This window comes from Hipposideros armiger, unplaced genomic scaffold, assembly GCF_001890085.2.
Source record: "Hipposideros armiger isolate ML-2016 unplaced genomic scaffold, ASM189008v1 scaffold_113, whole genome shotgun sequence".
Classification (NCBI taxonomy): Eukaryota; Metazoa; Chordata; class Mammalia; order Chiroptera; family Hipposideridae; genus Hipposideros; species Hipposideros armiger.
The window spans coordinates 2,471,309-2,484,476 of NW_017731463.1; the positions used below are offsets into that span (position 1 = coordinate 2,471,309).

At 41.5% G+C, this 13,168-nt stretch overlaps 1 protein-coding gene across 3 annotated transcripts in view; it reads right to left on the reverse strand.

Annotated features, from left to right (window-relative positions):
• PLD5 (phospholipase D family member 5) overlaps nt 1-13,168 on the reverse strand; it is a 207,759-nt gene that overhangs the window by 92,204 nt on the left and 102,387 nt on the right. For all 3 annotated transcript variants that reach the window (XM_019647599.1, XM_019647600.1, XM_019647601.1), the window contains one exon: nt 12,624-12,792. In XM_019647599.1, coding sequence (XP_019503144.1) covers nt 12,624-12,792 — 169 coding nt within the window. The remainder of the gene's footprint in view (nt 1-12,623; nt 12,793-13,168) is intronic.

A 13,168-nucleotide genomic window follows, 5' to 3' on the forward strand; every position in this document is an offset into this window, starting at 1 on the left:
TATGAGTAAACAAAACTAACAAAACTTCCAAGAAAAGTCATTATTTCATCCAAATAATTGGGAAGGCTATCTTTGGGTTCATGATTTATTCATGGCTATGTGATTGGATTTAAAAAATGAAAGAGGTTGAACTCTTGCTAATCATGGTGCTTATGAGTTTATATCAGAATGATGAGTTCCATTGGAAATATACTGGAAAGCAGGGAAGAGCATAATTAGGATTACTCGACAGATGGGGAAGCTGCAGCAATTTACCAGGAAAGAGGGGCGCTGAGGGAGGACCAGGATTCACAGGAGCAGCGAAGGAGCTGAACGGGCAACACGGAGGCCGCCCTTCCCCTGGATGGGGGCTGCCATCCAGACACCGTCGCCCTCCCACCCTCTGCTTCCTTCTGTGCCTCCCCCACCACAGTTGGCGCTGGGCGGGAGGGGGAAATAGGGACCATCGATTATTTGGTTTTGTATCCCCAGCAACAGCACAGTACCTGGACAAATATTTGTTCAATAAAGACATGTTCACAGTCATTTTGTGGCCATGTTTCAAACGGGAAAATGCTAATTTATAAGCATTTGCTGAGTTGACTGTGATGCAGGGAAAAGATGCTGTTTTGAAAGAAGGGGACATCTCGCCATAAGGTGACATCATTTTCATGCTGACACTGCACCAATTTTCCTGAAATAATATTGAGCCGGGAGCTGAGAAGACTGAAGAAAATTCTGTTTCAAATCCACAAGCAATCCCTTCTCTTGTCATGCGCCAGACAATAACACTACAAGGATTAATACGACACCAGCCCGAGAATCCAGGGATGTGGAGAATATTCAAATATGAGTTGCTGCCCTTTTACATCCTCACTGAGAGAAAAACTGCAATAAATAAGATTAAATTGAAACAGGGTATACTAGGATGACAAGACAAATTGAGTGGGGGAAGGGACCTTATTCTGAAATCTATAAAAATTAAGCAATGTTTATTAGACTGGGTTGGTTTAAGGCAGCGATTCTCAACCCTGACTACCCAATGGATTCCCCAAATCATCTTTTTAAAGGCATCAAAGCCTGAGCCCCTCTTTAAATATTCTAATTAACTTGGTCTGGGGTGGGGCCGGCATCAGTATATTTCAAAAGCTCCTTAGGTGGTTGTGACTGGCAGTCATGATTGAAAGGTGCCAAACTGGGAGAGGCAGGTTAAGAATTTAATACCTAAAAAATATGCACATTTTGTTTTCTCCTTTCTTCAGCTAAACCCCGAGGGACAACTTTAATTAGTATCCTGGGCAGAATTATCTTAACCTCCATTAATAGAAATTGAGATCATTATGGACACCTAAAATTTATTCCTGCTCTAAGATTACATACAAAGTTAAGTGTTCAGTAAATTTGAAAACAAATGTTCTGCACTAGGAAAACAAAACTGAAAACCGCAATTATCTTTTATGAGCTCCAATATTTGTTGTTTTACCAACATTACCTAATCAAATGGAACAAATCAAATGAGACAGGCACTATTATACCCATTTTATAGGTGAGGAAATTGAGGATAGGCAGGGTTATGACATTTGCCCAATGTGACTACAACTGCTAACCTACTAGGCATGTCCAATGTGTTTGATACCCAACCCTGTGGTTTTTGCCCTATAACACATGCCTCCCAAATAAGGCTGCCAGTTTCCTAGTCTACAAAACCAGGTTCTGCAAACTGAAAATAAACACAATAAGCCATTCTCAACTGATCCGAATCACAACAGAGCATTAGTATGTATCCTAACTATATTTTCATTAATTCATACATGTTTTATTTTTCTCTATGTCCCTTCGTAAAACAGACTGTAGGAAGTTTTCCAAAACTATAGTAGATCTACATCAAAACAAAGGATGAAATTGTGTTTTCCATGTTGTATCAATATCCTTTCTCCGGCTGCCTCACTCCAGCCTACTAATTACAATAGACACAGAGAAGTTCAATTATTTAAAGGATCCAGTCTCCATCAATTATGCGTATCTCCTTTCAGGAAAAATGAAAAGCAGAAACTGCTGTGGTTTTATTTTTTCTGGATTATTAAAAAAAATGTAGTAACCAAGGAAATTCTAATTAAATATTTCATGACCAGGCCACAAGATTATTGGACATTTTAATCAGACTTTTACATGGGAATGATATCGTCAAAAGATGGATTTTTGTGGGTTCCAGAAATAACCCTGTGTTGCAAAGTAAATAGTAGCTGTTTGCATGATGAGTAAAGAAAGAGTCTCCTTCAACAGCTTGGAGAGGGAATGGAGACCCACCTTGGGACAGTAGGACTGGGAAAGAAAGTAGGAGAGGGCTTAGGGAGCCATTGAAGATGGAGAATTAATAAGATGGTGAGGATGGCGAGTAAGGGGTGCTGGTGCGTGCAGAGCCATAACCGAATCAGGCAGACTGCAGGCTTCCTGAGGATGGGTAGGAGGCATGGAGGGTGGAAAATGTAAAGTGATTGTGATAGAAAATGTTAATAATATCACTTATAAACAAATGATAAGGATGGCTGTGAACCAAACATGACCAAGAAAAGGGTTAAAAGTTAGGTAAAACAAAAGCCCTCACATGTTGGTTAACCTACATCGATAGGGTCAGTTACGAAGAATATTGCCAATAAGGAACGCGTCCAAGACAGGGCCTGACAACCTGAGTCACACACGGATGCAGCAGCTGCCGGAAGCACAATGGCAGGATGCATCCCGCTAACATCCAAGTGAGTCCACTGAATGTTGCCTGGTCATAGGGATCTTCAGTTATAAAAATACAAACACCAGGAAGAAAAAACCAACAGCCAACCAAGCGGCAAAAATCGGTAGTGGTTGAAGATTTGAGAGGACCACGGTATTTCTTATGTATCCAAGATTCAAGATGTCAGTTGTCCAGAGGCATCTACATCTCATTGACATCAAACTCAAATTCTCAGCAAATACAGACTGGGGTCGTAGGTTATTTTTTTTTTATCCAATTACACAGTTCGAAGAGCAAACATGTCACAATCTTACCAGATAACAAATGGGATGGTCAACTGTATGTGTCAAGTTGACTAGGCTAAGATGCCCGGACAGCTGGTTAAAATTTCTGGGTGTGCCTGTGAGGGTGCCTCCTGAAGAGATTACCATTTGAATCAGTAGACTGAGTACAGAAGATCGCCCTCACCAATGCCCGTGGGCATCCTCCAATCTTTTGAGAGTCTGAATAGAACAAAAAGGCAGTGGAAGGGCGAATTTTCTCCCTGCTTGAGCAGGGACATCTATCTTCTCCTGCCCTTGGATTAGCACTCCTGGCTGTCGGCAGTCAAGACACAAATTTGGACTCATACCATCAGCTCTCCTGGTCTTCAGGCCTTCAGACTCAGGCTGAATGACACCACTGGCTTTCTTGGGAATTCTCAGCCTCCATAATTGCATGAACCAATTCTTATAATAAATCTCTCTCCTCTCTCTCTCTCTCTCTCTCTCTCTCTCTCTCTCTCTCCATATATATGTAGAGAGATAGATATATTTCACGTATACCTATATACATCAAATATATCTATCTCTATCTCTAGCTGCATCTCTCTATTTGTTCTGTTTCTCTGGGGAAACTTGACTAATATACCAGGTTTTCCAGGTAGTGATTGATGAAGAACTTCTGGACAAATGGAGAGGTAAACAAGGTATTTTAAAGCTTGTATAATTATTGTGAATAAGGCGTTTTGGGTGGTGAGTCCTTCCAGATCTTCACCAAGGCTGAAGTGGCCCCTTTTTCATCAGGAACAGAGCAGACACTTCTGAATGGATGTGTTAACCAAGAGCTGCTTGAGTCGATGGGTGGGGACAGGCCTATGTGTGCATGTATGGATTTGTAATTAATGAATCAAATGAAAGTCAGAATTCCATATATAATGACAACTTACCAAATCCTTCTTATCCACCGAGAATCTCACATTTACAGAAATTATACTCCCTTTTAATTTTACAAGGTAACCACCCCAGTTTCCAGCACAGCATAAGGCCGATAATAAGAACTCATTATTCATTAATACAATTAAACTGACTTGAACTGGAGTCGTAGTGTGAATGTGAATGATAACACTCATGATAACAATAAACACTTGCACAGACACTAAAACGGTCAAATACTGTTCTGAACGCTTCACATGTATTAACTACGTCAACCCTGATTTTGCTGATGAGGAAATTGAGGCACAGAAAGTCAGTCTCTTGCTCAAGGTCGCAAAGCTAATAATACAGAGAAAAAGGAAACCTGAGCTCCATTTCTGGCTCGTTTCCACAGCCTTTCTGAGAGTCTGCCAGCACTTACTGTGCAGAGACAGGAAGGATCCTGGCTTGTACTTTCCAAAACGACCTCCTGCATCACTGAGCTTTCATACACGCTACTCACTAAATCAAGCAAATGCTGCTCAATTTTAAAAATAATAATATTTCAAAATTAAACAGCTGTGATGTACATACCATCAGTTGGCAAACATGGCTCACCGTAGGCCGATAACTAATTGACTTAAGATAAATAAATCTCTTTAAGATACAGTTGCTGCAGCTCATTATTATTTTATTGGGTTCCTACAGTGAACTCACAGGGAATGGGATTTTTTTTTTTTACTGAACGAATTAGGTAACTTTACTAATAAGCCTTCATCAAGTCACATTTTCTGGCTTTTCCTGAATAGTCTTGATTTCATAAATCCCCATCAATTTATACCATAAATTAGCAATCAAGATGTCCTAGACATTTCAATATTTCAGGTCTAAACTCACCATCAGACAGAAAGAAACAAAACCTTTGCCCGACCATGTAGTTTGATTGCATTTGAACACATGGTCACCATGGAACTGTACACCTCACTAGCCCTCAACATGGCTGCAATACTGAGGAAAGTCCAGTTTTTTTCAGCAGAGAAGGAAACAAGCACAAAGAGATTACCTAGTACGAGGCAGGAAAGATAAGATGAGTTTTTCAGAATGGGAATTAAAACAGCAACTCTTTGGCACCACAGATTAAAAATGCATTTTTAATGACTGTCCCCACAAAAAATGAAAAAGCAAAAGCAGGCATTCATCATCCTGTTAATAATGACCATCACTCATTCTTATGAAATTGTTTCTTGTTCAGAGAAGACACAGACGTGATGTGCCCTGTTTATTTGTGTCCCTATAACTAGCTGCGCTGCTTCTTGGTGTATTTTGCTCACAGCTGCATTATAATAAGTAGATGGGTCATGTTTCAGTTATAATTCCTGTTTATCTATGTGCCATTTATGGTTTGCATTTAGGATTTTTTGGGCTTTCTTGGTTTAGAAGCAAAAGCCATGTTTGACTATTTTATTACCCCAAATAAAAATATTTTATTAAAAATAAAAATATATATATATATTATTTTTTAAATACTGCATTTTATTTTATTATTTTTTTAACTCTTTTTTTTTTTAGCTGAACCATCCTGCCACCTGTTGGCAGCTCAGCAGCAGCTCAGCTCGGGCTGGGACTCAAACTGATATTGCTCAGAGGTTGCACTCTTGAGCGAGCTCTTAAGCAACTGAGTCACTCAACTGACCCTAAAAAATATATTAACGGAAAGTGAGCTGTGTATTTGAGCTAATTTTCATTATACCGGAACATCTTAAAGAAAATTTAAATTAGCTTACTTGAATAGTTAGGGTGTGAGTTATTTTTTCCTAGCATTTTTTTGAGTCCAACAAGCAATCAATGACTATATACTAATATTTATAAGGTTTTGGTGAAAATAAAAGTATGATCACAGGTCCAGAGATTGGCTACCCAAAATTTGAAACTTTGGGTAGAGTCTGGAATTTCCTATTTCATTTGAAAGATAAAAATTAGGTAAATTTTATGTCACACAGGCTTGCAACAGTACCATTTTTTTTTTTTTTTTTTTAGAAATGGTAAAACTTGGTAGCCTGAAAAGAATAGAATATGAGGTTCTTAAACTGTACTCAAAGAGAAAAAGTGGGCAGCAAAAACCTGCTTTCCTTTCTCTGTTCCTGATTTCTGCACAACTGTCCCCTCATTGGCATGGTCAGAGGGGACGAAGGGGAGGAAACAACCTCTTTAAAACACTTTTAAAAGCATGAAATGTGTGGTATTTGACAAGCTCTCCCGGGCCCTTTAAATCCTGTTGCAAATGCTGCTCTAGAGATTGAGGGTGGGAAGAGGGGGGACGGGAAATGGGGCAAGTTGGCCAGGAAGTACTCTCTATTCCGCAGGCCTGCTCCCTCTGTAAAGACCAGTCATGCCTGGTGGTGGCCAGTGGGGACCAATGCATGGGATTCCCCAGCAAGTCACTTGGCTACCGACAGACTAGGGCAGAAGAGAACATCCATTCTCTTGCTGAGCAAGGTAGGGACCCTCCAAACATTGCTGCGCACCTCAGTCCTTCATATCATTCACCATTCCTCACAGGCATGCACTGGGGACCAAGAGCAGGCCATGGCGGGGAGCTGCTCATGAGATCATTCTCACAGCCTGCTCAAATCCATTTCACTTCCAAAGCAGGTGAAGCCCTTCTATCCTCATGTCTGCAAAAGAAGACGTCTCCTTGTGTAGAGGCAAAGAGAAATTAGGCTCAGTGCTCTACAGAAAACCAACTGGTTTTAGACTGTAATGGAGCCTGGTGCTGTTAGGGGAATGAAAGGCAGCAAAGACACGTCATCTCTTTGGCAAAAGCAGGATGATTCTACCGGAAGACATCAGTTCAAACAAGGGTCTCCTGTGCGAGCTCAGTAACAGCCAGGTGATTGGCAGCAAATTGAAACAGCCCATGCATTGGTGGTAGACCAGGTGTTAGAGAGACTTGAACTACGCTTCTTAGTGTTATCATCTTTCCATATCAGCAACATCCACCGTAATGCACTCTAGGGTCAGCCGTGAACCTATTCTTTCCTTGACCAAACTCTAGCCAGGCTCCTCTGAGCCCTCTTCTCCACCAGACCTCAACCTTGGCCTGAAAAGACTGCAGACTCTCAGCACAAATGATGGCATCCACCCTGTCCTGTCCCGTCCCCCATTAAAAGACTTAAACAAACACTAACATTATTTCTAACAGTTCCAGGCCACATCCCTAGGATCACCCTGGCCCCCCTGAAAGTGCCTGCCTGAGAAAGCTCAAGGCTGACAAAAACATTTACTGTTTGTTCCAGCCAACATCTGAAGATAGGGCCCCCATCTCCCAGTCTCTGTGGGAGGGTAGAAGCCTAACTTTGGTAAATGCCAGTTAGCAAATCCAGGTGGATTTCATGTGTATCGACCCCTCTTCCCACCTTTTATAAATTTCCCCGACCTTTGTAAGGCCCTGTCATTTCCCTTCCTACTCCCTCACTGTCTCTGTAAAATGCCCAGTCTTCTCCATCCAAATCTAAGTTGAGTTCAGTTCACCTGGACACAATCCACTCAACAACTACTCAACAAATATTTACTGAGCACTGTTACACAAAACCGGCCTGGAACCTCGTCCATCTGTTTCCCACTGCCTTGTGCGTGGTACCAAATACTGACCATGAGGGAACTCCAGAAGCCATGACCCTTCTTCTAATGACCCATCTTCAACCAGACAGGCTGAACACCCGGGAGGGTTTGCTGGGCTCATGGAGCAAGGGGTCAGAAAGGTTTAGTTCAGCACGTTTCCAAAGTTTCTGAGTATATGAATCTTCTGGAGATCTTGTTGAAAAGGAGATTCTGATTCAAGTAAGCCCAGGGCAGAGCCTGAGGTTTTGCATTTCTTATAAGCGCCCAGGTAATAAGGATGTTCTTGATCCCAGGGCCAAACTTTTGAGTAGTAAGAATTTAGCTCACACCTGAAGGATGAAAGGTTAAAAGCAAGGAAAGGCCAGAAGTCCTCTGGCTGCTCCTCAGAATTGTGTCCATCTTAAAGAAGAGGGCTAAACTGCCCACCTAGGGACTCTACCTGAGTGTCCTTGTTCCACTGGTTTGAGCCACCACCACCCACCCATCCCTAGAGCTGAGCAAACTCCTAGGTGCTTCCCTCTATGGCTTCAGCTCCCAGAAGCCCCTTGAATCCTGCATATGGACTTAATGGGCACCCTCTGGAGAAGGCTGCAGGTTCCCTAGCCTCCAAGCTCAATCAACTCCGAATCTAGGCTGATTATAGGAATCCTGGAAGCCAACCAGGATTGAGGGCAGGGTCAAGAGAAATCGTAGCTACTGGGAAAAAGAAAGCCACTTAGCAAAGAGCACCTTGCAGTTGAGGAGAAAAATCTATCATTCCAGAAGCACAGCATAGCAGGATAGAGTTCACCCAGGCCACCAAGTCCCAGTGTAAATGCAAATCTACCCATTGTGTGTTTAACACGCTTGGCTCTTGCTTGGTGCCCATGAGGCGATAGGGAGCTGCCAGCCTGGGCGCCAGCACACTGCATGTCTCACCAGGTTCACTGAAAGCTGTGGTTCCCGTTTAGCCCAGTGGCTGAGTGCTGGTCTTCTCTAGGACTCAGGAAAGGCAACTGCAACTGTCTCTTGCTCACACCATCCGCCCTGCTATATGAGATTGTCTCCCAAGTTTGCTGCTGACAATTCCTCCCATTGCTGTACCTTCATGCTCCTCTTAGAGTCCCCTGTCCCTCCCCTGAGTGTGGGCTGGCCTTGTGACTTGCTTTGACTAACAGAACGTGGCCAAAGCACTATTCTGGGAGTCCAGGCATTAAGAGGTCTTGTAGTTTTTGCTTTCACCCTCTTGGGATCCAGCTGCTCTATAAAAACCTTGTGTTATTATTGAACGATGAGTGTCCACTTGGGGAGAATGAGTCTGGCCAGCTCTCGGGCAGTCCAGCTGCACCCGCTCTCCCAGCTGAACACAACTACATGAGTGGACCCAGCCAGCACTGCTGGAGCGCAAAATTGTGACGCCAACTCACAGAACCGTAGGAAATAATAATAACTACACTTCGGAGCTGTTTGTTATACAACAATAGATAATTGAAATAGAAACTACTGCTGCAAAAACTTAAAGAGTGTGGCACTATGAGATTGAGTGGTGGTGGAGGCTGGAATCTCATTCTGTTACTCAGACTAGAAGAACAGTAAAGAAGTTGCTTCTGGAGCTTGAGGAAGTAGTGGTAGGATGTTAGGCATCACTACTGCCTGCTTTAACCTCCCTGGCGGTCTGATTATGTCAGTAATTTTGTACCCAAAGTGGTACATTGTTTTCCATGGAGATTTGTTGTTTTATATTGTAGGCCTGTAATTCTTAGGAATTACTCACTTAAATCTGTCCAAACAAGAGTCTAGTAGGCATCCCAGGTATGATAAAGTTTGAAACACAAAATCATAAATTATAATATAATAAATAATTATAAAAAATAATTCTGGCAGTGAAAATTAATCCCGAGCCACACTTGGGATTACCGCCAGGGTAGTTAAAGTAGAAGACAGAAAATATGATGATGTTTTTATTCCAGATTTGTGGATCTGGCTAAGGAGATTATCAAAGTTTTAGTGGTATATGGTAAGAAGGAACTCTTTAGTTTTTTGCAGAATTTTGAGAAAATGTAGAGAACCTAGGACAGTCTTTCAACTCAGCAAAGATAGTCTCAAAATAGGAAATAGCCTTAGGGTAAAGAAAAAAAATCAAAGTTGTGGCTGTAAGACTCCTTGTTGAGACTTCTGAAAGATTCAAGGTGCTGAGTGCCTGTTCGTTCCTCTCAGCTAGACTGAGAGGAATCCCGGAAACCCAAAAGCGCTCCTAGCAATGTTAAGGGCAAGGTCTTGAAGCACCTTGAGTCCAAAGTAGAGAAAGACCCATTTGCAAATATTTGTGGGCATGGCCTTTTGCTAATGGAGTGGATTATAATTGGATACATAGAAAGTCTACAAGGTTTTTAAATGGCTGTACTGTGTTGAACTGAAAAAGGACAGAGATAGTTTAACATCAAAAGAGGTCTCTGGGGCCTCAGATTTCTACTGGCAGGAAGCTGACTAGGAAAGTAAGTCTGAAGCAAACACAGGCTATCTCTTATGGAAAAGAAAAATACAACACAGAGACTGGAGCTAAGAGCTTCTGAGAACAACAGGTTAGGAAGGCACTCAGGGAGGAGAACTAGATCCTGGAACATTCCCTGTTCCCAGAGTTTGGAGAAACTGGTGACATGTGCCAGGCTGGGTTTCAAAATTGCTATGGACTCATGACTGATATGTGCCCTCCGTCCCCCTCTTTGAACTTAACTATCTATTATAGCTATCCCTGTTTCATCATAGTGTCTGGGGAGATGTAGCTTGTCTTGTTAGATCACAGGTTTCCAAATCCAGAGAAGCCCACAGGAGGAGCCTCATCAGATCAAGACCTGATGCAGATAGAGATCCCAAACCTTGAGCCTCTGCTGTAATGGGATGAAAGTTTGGGGGCACAGACGAGTACATTTTATACGTGGAAGAGATCTGGATTGCTATGGCCGCAGTGGACTGCAGTATATCATTTCCAAAGATTCCTCTCAACAATTTCCTCGTTCCCATCTTGGATTTGCGACTTGCTTTGACCAATAGAATAGGGTGGAAGCAACTGGGATTCCAGAGCCTAGGTCTTAAGAGTTGTCAGTTTCTGCTTTTGTCCTTTTAAGATACAACCACCATGTAGAGAGTTCGGGCTGGTTTACTGAATGACCACACACACACACACACACACACACACACACACACACACAGGGAGCTGCAGCCAGCCCCCACATGTTCCAGCCACCCTAAGAAAAATGCTGGATCTGTGAGGAAAGTCATCTGGGTTCCTCCAGCCCCAGGCAAGCCACCTCAGTCAACACTATGTGCATCACAGCCGAGTTCTCTCTGCTAAGCCCAGAATCATGAATACATAAGTGATATTTTTTAAATCACTAAGTTTGGGGACAACATATGCAGCAATAAATACCCATAACATCTGCTTAGACAGTAGAGATAGAAAAGTGCAGAACGCAATGACAGGCGGTCCCTGACCTATGATGGTTCGACTCATGATTTGTAGACTTTACGATGGTGTGAAAGAGATACTCACACAACCACTCTGTTTTTCACTTTCAGTACAGTATTCAATAAGTTACATGAGATATCCCACACTTTATTGTAAAATAGACTTTGCGTTAGATGATTTTGCCAACTATAGGCTAACGGAATTGTTCTTTGCCCGTTTAAGGTATGCTAGGCTGAGCTATGATGTTTGGTAGGTTAGGTGTATTAAGTGCATTTCCAACTTATGATATTTTCAATTTATGATGGGTTTTTTGCGATGTAATCCCATCGTAAGTCAAGGAGCACCTGTAGTAAATTTATTCAATTCTTTAGTATGACCTTTGTAGTTTTTCATTTGCTTTTGCCTATTTTCTGATATGTTCTGACTTGAAAATAGTATAATTGAACAATAGATTTCAAAGCACCAATGAGGTAATCATTACAAGAATACCTTGGAGATATTGCAGGTTTGGTTCCAGACCACTGCAATAAAGTGAGTCTCACAATAAAGCAAGTTGTAATCTTTTTGCCGGTGGAGGGTCTTGCCTTTAATTTGTAAAAAAATGAATCATCTGTGGAGCGCAATAAAATAAAGCGAAGTGCAATAAAATGAGGTATGCCTATATAGGCTTAATGCCAGCACATTTTATGTACAAAGAGACAAAGCTGATTTCATCCTTGACCCATGTAGAACATTTAAGCATAGGTCTACTTGGACAGAGTAGCCTGGATAAACAGTACTATCATGGCCATACCAATACACAGGAGAACACACTAAAGATCACCAGGATCATTGCCTTATCTCCAGGATATTTCATTCAGAAAGGCTTTACATCATTTACTCAGTTTTCTAAAGGCTGTTCTTGTAATTATAATTAGTACCTTTCTTTTTCCTATTCGCCCAGACATGACAGGGTCTATAAGACTATACAACTGATTAAGAAGTACAAATTGCCAGTTATAAAAATAGCCAGAGGGATGTAAAGTACAGCATAGGGAATATAGTCAATAATATTACAATAATTATGTATGGTGTCAAATGAATACTAGACTTATCAGGGTGATTGCTTTGTAAGTTATATAAATGTCTAATCACTATGTTGCATACCTGAAACTAATACAATATTGCATGTCAACTGTAATTGAAAAATAAAGAAAAAGAATTTTAAAAAGAATGTACAGCTATACTGGAAAGATTGACTTCACTATTTAAAAAGTTGGCTCTAGGTCTTAAAGGCAAATTATGACACCAACGAACCAACTACACGCCTCAGCAAGCACTGATGGAATCAGAGAAGTAACATTCAGGTGCAAAGCAGGGTTCTGGTGTGTGCCATCCACAGACACCATGATGAAAGTGGTGCCCCCCCGAAAGGTGTCAACACAGCAAACGCTGTATAGAGAACCTACTCTATACAAAGACGAAACAGGATTTTGCCCTTGAAAACCAGGCATTCTAGTAGGAGCTGAGTGACATGATTAACAACAACAGCACATAACATATAAATGTAAGGATGTACTGTGGGCGAGATAGACTAAAAAAAAAAAAGAGCTTGAACTTGAGGCGTGGAGGCAAGAACACTAAGGCATGTAAAATGCACATAAGTAAAATCATCACGTGCACAGAGGATGCTGCTTACCTGACATGCTGACGGATGACTGTGGTTGAGATCCCAGTGGGAAGACACTATGTCAACAGACTTTTTGGCCATGTTGAGTAAATTCATCCAGCCTTGGAAAAGCGATAAGTGAAATGGTGCATTTTCTGAATAGTTAAGGCCTTCAGGGATATTTTCCACCAGGGCAATGCTTAGGAAAGATTTTGAAAAACAAACAAAATCTAGTCAAATTTGAAGCCACAGATCTTTATACATGCATACAGAGACAGCTGAAAAATATTCTCTACTCTTCCTAATTGTGCTTGTATGTGTTCTTCATAACTTACATTTTCACAAAGACCTCTTACATCTCCCCTGTGCTAATCTGCTGTGTTTTGAGAATCTATGCTGTTTTTCCCAGTTAGCATTCATATTTCAGAAAATCATGGTATATGTCCCTAATGTCCAGTTTAAAACTAGCCTTGAGAAAAAAAGTTCAGAGCTTCCTACACAATCTTCCTTTAGGAATATATCCTCCTTTTCCCCCTACAGCAATAAGATAACTACTTGCGTGAGCTACTTGAGAT